The sequence below is a fragment of the Saccoglossus kowalevskii genome, chromosome 10, assembly GCF_978046115.1.
Source record: "Saccoglossus kowalevskii chromosome 10, keSacKowa6.1, whole genome shotgun sequence".
NCBI lineage: Eukaryota > Metazoa > Hemichordata > Enteropneusta > Harrimaniidae > Saccoglossus > Saccoglossus kowalevskii.
Genome location: NC_140650.1, coordinates 35,141,401 through 35,153,618, shown reverse-complemented (window position 1 = coordinate 35,153,618; position 12,218 = coordinate 35,141,401). Strand labels below are relative to the sequence as shown.

Genomic DNA, 12,218 nt, shown 5'->3' with positions numbered 1-12,218 from the left:
TCAGTCAAAACAAGTCGGAGATATGGGTCTAGAAGCCCATTCATTAAAACAATATGGCCGCTAGACAGCCATTTTGAATCCGATCTGAAAAATAAATTATGTGCATCAGGAACCTGTAATGTCTGATATATGTACCAAGTTTGAACGAAATCCATCCAGAAATGCTTGATATTTGATTATTGTTTAGCACAAAAAAGGCCGCCATTTTGAATAGGATCGTCAAACCAATATATATGTCTATCTATAACATGATGTACATAATGAATATTTAAAATCTGAACATAATCAGTGAAAGTCAGAGATATGGCGCTAGAACCACATTCATTAATACAAAATGGCCGCCAGTCGGCCATTTTAAATCTGATCTGAAAAACAAAATTATTTGCATCAAGGTCCCATAATGTCTATTGTATATACCGAGTTTGAACAAAATCCATCTGTAAACAGCCGAGAAATGGTCATCTTGAATCAGATCGTGAAACAAATTGACGTGCATATGTATAATATCATGTATGATGTATGTGTGAAGTTTGATTGTGATTGGTCCAGGCATTCCTAAGATACAGGTCCGGACGCACGCACTCACGCACGGACACACGAAGGTCAAAACATAAGTCCCCGTTTCCGGACTGCGTCCGAACGGGGACTAATTATTTTTATTGCGTTCGTATCCCCAGTAGGATTGTGACTAAAATGCAATACAGACAAACATAAAATAAAAGTGAGAATAAAACAACCCACAGGAAAATAAAAATTGACAAGCAAATTAAAGTTGGGGAGGAAGTGAATTAGATTGTTTTCCATATTTGTGTTGGTAAATGTTTGGATTACTAATACATGTACATGACCTTATCTTGAGATAGCTGACTATAATGTTTTAAGTTTTTCCTCTTTTGTTTAGAAACAGTTCTCTATGTATTTTGCTACTTGTGTTACTGTTTTCTCATCTTTATTATTTAAAATATAGTTTTCTTTATCTTTTGCTAAATGTGGAGGTGATAAAGTTTGTTTCTTTCTCTCGCGTAGAGATCACATATTAAAAGAAAATGTTCTTCGTCCTCTATGTCGTTATTTTCACAACATAGACATTTTCTGTCAGATATATCTGTGTTATATCTCCCAGTATATATTTGTAGTCTGTGAGCAATAATCCTCAATTTTGTCACTGATGACCTGTGATGAGTATTTTTGACTACGTGTAAGTAGTTTTCAAAGCCGAAGTCCGTTTTCAGTTCTCTGTAAGTGCGCAATTTACTTTTGTGATTTTTCCCTTTGTTATCATTGTCTAAATCTGTTTACAATTTTGTTTTTAGTTTTTCTGATATTATTTTATCTATAATTACATTGTTCGCATTTTATTCTTCCTGCTACAAATGGTCTATATTTAGATCTTTAAGTATAAGTTTTAAACCGGAAACCCAGTTGTAGGTGCCAGAGTTGTCTAATTCTAAGCTGACACTATATGCTCCTTAAACCAGAGAATTTTCAGGCATTTTTTGTTATGCGAGACCAGTATTTGATCATCTGTTTTATACCTGTTCACGGTAATTAATGGATACCTTCCTAATTCTAAAAGACATGCCACAATGGTCGATTTGCTGTTAACTTTGAGTAGGTATTTAATATATCTGTATAATCGTGAACAGTCTCCATTGACTGTCTCCATTACCAAACACTGTGTTGTTTAATCAGTTTTGATGAAACACTTTTTGAATGCGATTGTCAACTGTGTGTTTTTCTGTATTAAGATTAGTATGTTTTGCTCGCCAAGGGATCTGTTCGAGCCCGATGCACGGCGGATACGTTTTATTTGTATTTCCATTTGCAAATAAGGTCAACAATTACGATAATGGGGACTGAACATCCCTAAAGAAGCGTATGTGGAAGTATGTATGGGGATCGAAATCGGTGTTTTGCGCCGGCGCGTTTCCCGAAATAAGCAGTGTGTGTCCCTGAGCGCCATCATTCTGCGACATATTCTGTACCCTTCATTCTGCGTCATCGAGAAAATTCATACTGAAAATTCCTGGTTCAAGCTTTTCAAAAATGTTTGGTTTATGTCTGTATCTATATCTGTGACACGTGACACGCTCAAATATAAAATATTACTTTTTCTGAAAAGAAATAAAATACATAACTATGCTTGCCCTGCAAAAGACGAAATATAAGTTATGAACAAGATATTCATACGTCATTCGTTTTGCATTTAATATATTAACATTACATATCGAATATAATTTATACCCGGGCCGGAACGTCCAAACCAGGGCCGAATCGTCTTTTTTTACCTGGGTCACAAGCGACCAGGACCGGGTCGTCTAGAAATCGCGCTAAAAAGCTTATTAAAACTTAGAACAAAACAGAAATTATACTCTGAGAGGTCATTATCAGAGGTATAACTTTGAGTGGCCGAACCATATAGATGAATAATAAAACGAAACGAAAATGACGACTTCGAGAAAAGAATTCAAGTGACGACACGTACCACACATGCCAACTTTCTTGAAAATAGTATATTCTACCAGTATATAGTAGATTCAACTAAATAAATTCTATAATTTGAATGTCAATGTTTTATTTCTTCGAAATTTGGTGAAAAATATGACGTTCGATGGCAAGCCTGCACAATCATGTCCGGCCTCGAGTGATTTGCAGACAGTTTCGTTATAACCTTTTACGGAAAGATATTTTCCAAACTAAAACACGCCAACGTTCTTGAAAATAGCGTGATACTAGTGAAAATTTGGATAATTTGAACAACATATCTTTTATTTTCTTGAAAAAACTATGCTGACCAAAAATCAAGTTGACCAGTCATTTCCCGCCCGGATGTTTTCAGACAAAAAATTAACAACTTTTTTTGAAACGGTGACGTTTTTGTTGTTGAAAATAATACGATTTGATTAACAATTACAAATATGAGCAACATATGTTTCATTTATACAGAAAAATAAGAATAATTCCTGTATATACATTAGTTGTCGTTCAACAAATAGTCAGTACGTGACGGAAAAAAAGTCCTGTTTTAAAAACTTAATTTTGCTTATTTTGTTGGATTGCACCCATCGCGTGACTGCAGATAAGATAATAAAAACAAAATATTTTGTATCGTATGTGTTTTTATTTTCGCTGAAAATTTTGCAATCGTTTGAACAAAATTAAAACAGTTTAAGTGCAAAATACTAGTGCAAAGAAATGTGTCTGCATCGGAACTTCAAGAAATTGCATGTTGACGCAATGAGTACAATCATGGATCATTGAAGTGAAATACTGTTTCAATTAAGTAACGGTTGATCCAGATTGCGTCCTATAATAAAAACAACATTTCATTGCTTTTCGATGGTGCAGAATGATAACCCAACTAGTGGGCAATTTCGATAAAAAAGTCAGTAAAAATAATGGATCAAGAAACGAAACATGGGAAATGGGGCGCGAGTGAAGGGCGAAACTAGGGGCGCACAATACCGATTTCGACCCACACCCATACCTCGTAACTGGAATACATTGTGTACATTGAAACATCCCATAAAACATTATAATGTTGTATCTCCTAAAAAATGCATGTAACTTGGCGTCAACTGTAGTTGAGAAAGTTGACAAATACATCACATTGCAGAAGAGCACGCTTATAAAACATTGTCGTTTATTATATGACGGAATATTCTTTGATAGTATAATGAAACTGAATAAAAGACCATCACCTGCTATAGGATTACACCAATCGAACAAATATTTTAAAGAATAGTAATATTGCAACAAGTTTAAAATTGTCAAGAAATTGGTGAACTCAAATTTACGCTGACACAGAGAATACACCGTGACGGTTAGACACCAATTATATATATGAGTTGTTTATAAAATTCTGAATTGGCTTTTATCACAGCTTACTTCGATAGTGCATATTAGACCTAATACTCACATTTAGACGACTACTTACATAGCAGCCAGTGAATAATGTACCCGTATTCATCGGTGCTATGACTATCCGTTAAATGTCACTGTCACGGTCGCGGTCACTGATAGCTATAACTGCCTTTGGTTGTAATTATTACACGGATATAACGACAAGGACAGGATATACGTCACAAAGCTCGCGGTCAACTAGATGAGTACTCTGTCAGCGTTCTGTGACGTCAGTTGGCCTATTTCAGTTTATCAATAGCCCGCCAGTAAAGAGTATCACATTAAATTGCTGGAAGTAATTGCTTATAATCTCAGTCTTCGACACCGGGTTATGTTTTTGCGTTGTAATTGTTTGCTGTCGTCACAAATTGACACATATCTGAATTGTGATGTTTTAAATTGCAATGGGTGTTTTTTTCCCACGAGAGGGATTATTCATGCATATTCAACCTATTGTTCATAGTGCCCTATTGTATTATCATATCAATTAATGTGATATTAGCAAGAACTAAAACCAGTGATTGTTGTTGATGACTTGTTAACTTTAAATGAACGTCATTTGGCTATTGTCAGTAAGATTGTGTGCATGTACGTTTGTGTGACAAGATGTATAATCAGCAAATGATGCATGTGTCAATTTCAACGTGATCGGTGAAGACATGGCGGAGATATTTTGGAGAAACACTATTCATTTAAACTTCTGATCTGCAAAAGTAACGTGCATCAAGATGTTTGAACAAAATCTATAGACTACCTATCTTGTTCCACAAATACGGCAATGTTTGGTTTTTTTAGCAAATAGCCGCCAGTTATTTGTCCATTGCATGAGATGCATAATATAATCAAATTTCCCGTTAGTGAAACTGAGCCATAATACATTGCAAACAGGAAAATATGTGTATTTGCCAAAACTCGTATACAAGTTTGAAGATAAACATTTTGATCAAACTATTTACAAAGTTTTACCTATCAATAACAACATTATTTATTCAAGAGAAAGTTACTTGCAATACGCGTGAAGCACAACTAAATCTAGTGTAGGTTGATGACTCCGACGTTTTGTGTACGGCCATAGATGTACATCGACCAATTACCAAGTTAGAGGTACACAGAATAAAGCTAAAATTGTCACGACTTTATCATTGTATTGAATGTAATCATTATATTCGCACGGTTTTGGAATGACTAACGAACGTGCTGACAATGTAATGGCCGAAGGTGTTTACCGCCATACATACATGGTAGCAAGTAATAAATCAACTAACCAGAGTTTTGAAGGGGGTAAAACGTGACAACTTCACAAAATAACCGTTGACGACTAGATCATGATTCGAGTCTTTTCATTGTATAAATCTGAAATGAATTCGTAGAGAATATAATGGTATTTCATTTATTGACATGGCACAGATTTTGGAAAGTATAGAAGTATATGGTACATGTATATACAACTACATACTTCTCTGTTTCTGACAGATAATTTGCCATCAACACCAATAGACCATTAACAGTGGACAAATTAACTGTACCAAAAATAATTTGGAAGATGTTTTTTTTTCACGGTATAAAGTGTTATTAAGGTAGATGCCTACTCATAAATGAAAATACCAGGAATGTAATCATTTTTAAATTATTTGTACTCCAAGGCAATATATGAATATTACCGGGTCACAAGCCTTATTTCCGATAAAATGATAGTATGGTTGATGATGAAAATGATTGTATTTTAATGGATAGTTCCATTTTGGCAGTATTATAACGCTTTTAATATAGGTTCATATGGCAGAGATATTATATTATCTTAAACTGATAGACTGGTGACATAGGTTGCTAATAATGGGATACTTTTTGTTGTCATCAAATATTTCAACACGTGTCAAAAATGTATTATTTCTTTAACATTGTATTCTATGGAATTGTAATAAAATAGCTTTTTTGAAAAATATTAGGACAAGTTTCTCAAAAACGTAACTTTATCATACAAAATAATGCTATTTTATTGTGTCATCAGCTTTATAATTTTACATTATAAACCAATGAACATTATCATGCAATTTATGACCAACTTTCTAAAAAAATATATCACAAAACCCAGAATATCAGCACGTGTTCTACCAATAGAAAGACTGAGGCATTTAGGAATATCCCCAGATGCAAGGAATTTTATTCATTGTAAAAATGGAGTAATTGGCAATGAAGTACATGCTTTAATAAAATGTAACCATCAAGGCATATCGGAAGCATGTTCACGGTTCTTTCATACGATTTCACTATATGATGTGAGCATTCTGAAATTATTGGCAAAAACAAGACAAATTTGAAAAAAAAAACTAAGGTCAAGTTTAATTGTGAATAGCCTTGCTAAATTTGTAAATGAAATTGTTATATTTTAATTTGTCTGTGTAATGAACATTGTTCATTTGTTTCGTTTTATGTAAGTGACCATGGATGTTATATGACATATATTTCATTTTGTGCCTCTATTCTATTCTATTCTATTCTATTCTATTCTATTCTACAAAGCCCAGCTAGCATTGGGAAAGAGTGGAGCTAGTCAGAAAGGTGACTGTTTCTTCAAAATCACCACAGAGCTGTATTGCATTCGGTTTGTAGGTACCGACGTTTTCGAAAAAGCATGAGTATGGTAAAATCACAAATGTATTGCACTGAACCATTGGAACGCTCGGATGTCACTAGCACTAGTAAATCAGATTCATTATACTGTGTAATATAAATTCTGGTCTGTAGATTGGAATTGTGTCGTTTACATTAATAAGCATATACAAAACGTTTATATACGATTCTGATACCAACTGGATATCGAAAACTTCGGCGAGAAATGTTGAATGTCTCCGTGTCTGGAAACAATAACAATTTTCATAGCAACCATAGAAGCGTGTTTGTACAAAGTTTTTATATGTCCCATCAGTAAGTGACGAGTACCCATAATGCAATATGAACTAATGTTAATTTGCTTAAAAGTAGTCATCGATGTTTGATCTATTCTTGCGCCAAAAAAAACTGTATCGTTTTGAACAACATCATAACATAAAAGCATTCTGTAAAAGTTAATAAAATGAGTTTATCTGTTTAATAGCAGCCAGCTTGACATATATATCTACGATATCAGTTGCTAGGATTCGTAATATCACATTAACCACCTAAAACATAGCAGTTTATTGGTTGTTTGTCAATTTGATATCCAGTATTGTCGCTTAGCAACCACAAACTACGACCACAGGAATCCAATTAAAACATACAGATACCCGAGGCTCTAAAAAGCTTGCGAGTTTCGGTGAAACATTCTGCATTCCCACTTTGCGATTTGATCACGGATTGTATAAGGGAGTGTACTATTATGTTAATTAGATAGGTATTACAAATACACAACGGAAAGAGATTCTAGTTTGTGGAAACTCTGAAGGCAGACTGCAGATGATCTTAGCACTGATGGTAAGTTTCGTATTTACATTCACTGTTATGTCGATTTAAGCCTGAAAGATTTCGTAATTGTTTTGTTTTTTTATTCACACATTTGTAAACAACAGAGATAGAGAAATTACAATTATTATTATAATAATGTTAAAGTATAAATATTTAATTTATTAAGTTATAACTCCATATAGCTCACATGCTCATGTTTCTATATACTGGATTAACTTACTGAATGTAACTATTTGTTCTCAAAGTCAATTCATCAAGGAATGTTTCCAGTAGGATTGTTTTATTTAAATGTTGTGAAGTATATGAACCGTACCATTTCGTATTCCACATAGCTCACAATTGGTCTACGCACTTTCAATTTATATGAATTGTGACCATTCCCTAAAATATCGTGCAAATTTACGTTCCGTAGCAACCCCTACTGTTATATTGTTGTTACTTACAACTGTTCCATTCATTAACGACCCAGTGTTTATCAAATATGATTTAGTGATCAATAGTTATCTTTAAGTCAGAATCTTATTCGTGGTTTTATTATGACATAGATCAATAATACATAATATTAAGAAGATGTCATACATTCGAATACCATCATCTTCATAGTTACTATAGTTACTGATAATAGTTTTGCGTCTAATTTTGTGGACCTAATAAATATTTTAAGAAAATGTTATCGAAAACCGTTAACGAGACCGCATAGTGCCTATATAATATAATATATATATTTTCGAATGAAAGCATTCTTCACGCCTTTGTGAACATCAATGTACCGATGGATTCAATTGTGTATTTCAGACGTAAAATATCGCCATATGGAGTTGATCAGATTCTTAATTATCCTTACCACAATCCTTAGTTTGTGTACTAAGCCTGGCACTTTGCCAAAATCATGACTTAGTATTATCGGCAACCTTAGATAATCGTAGTTCTTCAGACCAATCACGAGTCTTCATTTAGACTCCGTTTATTCCATTATCGAATCTGTTTTAATTGCTAAAATTTGACTACTAATAGGAAAAACATGGTCGACATTGGACAACTTTGTCGAATGCCGAGTTGCAAATAAAATGGTTGCGATACGTATTCATAATTCAGCAATTTGGCACCACGGTATGAATATAATATTTTGATATAGTTAATAAATTCGTCACGATTGAAATTGATCATTACTTTAAATAAATAAATAATAAAAATATAATCTACAGTGTCGAATCTGTAAAAATGGAATGGCGCCTGCTTTTTTTTTGATTGAATTTAAATGATTACATCGTATACAAATTGATCAATGACAATTTGTCTTCAGATTTGCGGCTTGTGTATTGTTAACCATATTTAACACTGATTGTAACCTCAATGGAGCTGCAAAAACAATAATTTTGTAGAAGACATATGAGTCTCCAATTTGCAAGAAACTCCCGACCCTCTTATTGTGTTTATGAATGAGCACATTGTAAGAATGTCGATTTATCACGTTTTAGTCTATTCGCAATCAATAAAAGAGATGCGTTTATTTAATGCATGCTTTTCATTGTTATTCAAGGAAGATTAATATTATTTAGATATCAATTTCATTGTTGGAACAATTTTCCGATGTGTGTATGAAAATATTTCAAACAAAATTTTAACCCGTTTTAACCGTACTCTAATTTGCACACCATAAGCTTTATCGGCGTAGAGAATGTTTACCTACTTGTAGTCATCAAAGACTTTAGGACCAATGGTCTCATCTATTCTTTTGACGAGAAAATATAGTCTTAATTAAAGACGGGGTAGTAGTTCGCGTTTACTCTGTGTATATGGAACAATCTCGAATACGGGAATTGCATAATACCCAAATCTACGGTTTTTGCATCATATTCATAATTTCGATGATTCCTTCTATATAATTTTGAATTTTCAGTACGTTTATACTAGTATTAAGTTTGCAGACTCTCAAACCGTGAACCGTATCGGAAACATGTACACAGCGTGATGCTTACTGGAATGGCCGCAGGAGTGTATAGACCCAACAGTAGATTTCGGAAGTACAAAATAAACTAAGGCAGATGCATTTAAGAAAAGTGAATTGAAACTGGTTTGCGTTTAAAGTGCGCCACATGATATTCAGGGCCGAACAAAGATATAGCCGAGCTATACAGATATTAGCCAAAAAGTCTCGTATTTGCTTGTACTGTTACGTCATTACGTAAATAGTCCATTTCTGGTACGGTTTGTACTGACGCTTTACCTAGCTTAGACAAGATAAATCAAAGTAAAATTGGTTTTTCTTTACTTCGCGTGACGTAATATACTAATCACTGGTGATTCTGATGGGGTTATTAATTTATTTATTTGAATATCCCACTGGTCCAATTCCATTAATAGGTCCCAGTGAAATACAACTTACATCAAATAAAACAAATATATACCAGTCATTAGGAAACGAATGTAGCTAATTGGTTGAAATTAACACAGAAAATTAACATCTACATGTGTGGAAGCAGACATAGGTACTAGTTTTGTAATAAAGATGCAATAATCACGAGAGCATGTCATATTTAATATTGTTGTCCGAAAGTGTATATTGATAAAAACTTAGGACTATGATCCACATAATCTGAGAACGCTGTTCTTGTAGTATACATCTGAGTATTTGTTTGATGCAACAATAACACTTGTGTACATAGAACGAATACTGTTGTTTTCTCTACATACGCATCTTTTTTAGTTAATGATAAATCATAGTCCTAATTTAGTCTGCGGTACTGACTATCCAACAACAATATATGTTTTCGGTCGTATTACATCTTTAATTGAGTTCGAACATCGGTTGATGTATTTTGCCAAAACAAAATTAACTCTGGTCTACACAGACACTGATATATGGACGAAATATAGACGTAAAACAGGTAAAAGTAACATCCATGCTGATAGCTACATTGTAATCATCCAAGACCTCTTATAAGACTACAGTGGCTCGCATGGCGTGTGCAAACTAATAACCGGTCTCGTGAGACCCCCCCCCCGTTTGTCATTGTATCTGTGGCCGTTTCTTCGTGTGTTTTTTCGCAACTATAAGTCCCTAGTATTACAGTGAGCCACCCCGCGGGAAAGATCTACGAAAACATATTTTTCCTTAATTAGAATAAATCCACATAAATGCCAGAAATTATTTTGTCTGGGCATATAAACAATTCAAAAGGAAAAGCAACACCCAATTATCGGGAGTAGATGTATAGATGCGTTAAAAAAAAGATATTGGTAGAGCTGATGTCTACAGGCGCTGTCAATAATTGATTAAAGAGTTTCAGTGATGCTGTTCTTTTGTAGGTATTGGTTTTACATGTGTCCAAGCTCCACTCACGTCAACAAGACAGCAACATATCTAGAAAAGAAAACAACCCGATCTACGATGTCGAACAATTCAACAGTTGAGAACACTGACTCGATAGTTATAGTATCACTATGGAAACCCATCAACATGTTTCAGATTGCATTTGGATGCATTGGTATCGTAGGAAACATGTTTGTGTGCATCACGGTGGCACGAAAAAAAACTCTTCAAAACCTAACCAACTACTTCATAGCTAGTTTGGCAATCGCGGACTTGATATCATCCACTCTATGGGTGCTATCGGTAGTGTCTCGGCTCATCCCGTTATCTCGGGTCCCAACCATCCGCCACTTTCAGTGCGTGGTGGTCGAAGCTGGTTACCCATTCTGGGTGGCCGTCCTGGCGTCCACATATCACCTGGTAGCAATAACTCTGGAACGCCTATGTGGGATAGTGTATCCAGTGAAACATCGTCTATTCTTTAGTCGACGCCTAGCAGCAGTCTGCGTTGCTTTGTGCTATATACTCCCCTGCATAATCCTAGTCAACTTCCCGTTATTCCACAAAGTTATCAACGGGGTGTGCGTCTACTCTACCTCTCCCAGCTCTGCACTCTCACATGGCATCTTTTTGTTTATGTTTACTTATCTGTTGCCACTCGTAGTCATGACGTGGGCATACATTGCTATCTGGAAACGTCTCAAGAACAGCACATCTCAACATGTAAACCTATCTTTGGCAGGACAGTCGTCTCAGACATCTAGCAATTGTAACCAGGGTTACATAGGAGCAAGAAAGAAAGTCATCCAAATGTTAATTATTGTGTTTCTTTCCTTTGTCATTTGTTGGACCCCAGACCAGATCATGGTAATACTGGTCAATATTGGCGTTGCTAAATTTCATCTATCACAATTCCTACCTGTCCAGATATTGGCACTTTGTAATTCCTGTATCAATCCATTTATTTATGCCTTTAAAAATCGCCACTTTCGAGACGGTTTCCGTGAGATATTTTGTTTCGGTAAAACAGCTTCGAATGTTCGTGTAGGGCCTTCAAACCTTGCTGCAAATATTTCCGAAACACAAACAAGTAAAGTCTAGGTGTTATTAACTCTGGGATTGGAGATGTTGGTTTTGGTCAAGATTTGACATCCACAATTTACCATCGCCAAATGGTCAGCCAAACATGTACCTGAATTATGTAGAAAAGCCACAATCGTATTACTATTTGTTTGACACAAGCGATTTTATCAAACTATGATGTTGAAGACATTCTGTTTCTGATTATATGTTCCCCTGACACAAGAACACTTTCTTCAAAGCTACTCCAATAGCTTTTATCCAACAACAATAATTATATTGAACTTATAATACAACTTCTGTCCAAATACTTTTGAAGATGTAAATAGAACAAGGTAAAAAAGACAGGGTTCATAATTAGGTCCAAACATGCATTTTTCGCAGTGATGGACTCAATCATAAAAAAGACCCAATTTCTGTTATGTTATTTCATCTAGTCGCCATATCTCAACATGTAGCAGCACATTATTATGCTACTAAT

The 12,218-nt window shown here is 34.7% G+C and overlaps 1 protein-coding gene across 1 annotated transcript; it reads left to right on the top strand.

The window, feature by feature from the left end:
• The first annotated feature begins 10,735 nt into the window (after positions 1 to 10,735).
• On the top strand, positions 10,736 to 11,758 carry LOC102805271 (allatostatin-A receptor-like). Its single transcript, XM_006826000.1, has one exon. It carries the CDS (start codon positions 10,736 to 10,738, stop codon positions 11,756 to 11,758), a length of 1,023 nt encoding a protein of 340 aa, XP_006826063.1.
• Positions 11,759 to 12,218: the final 460 nt, after the last annotated feature.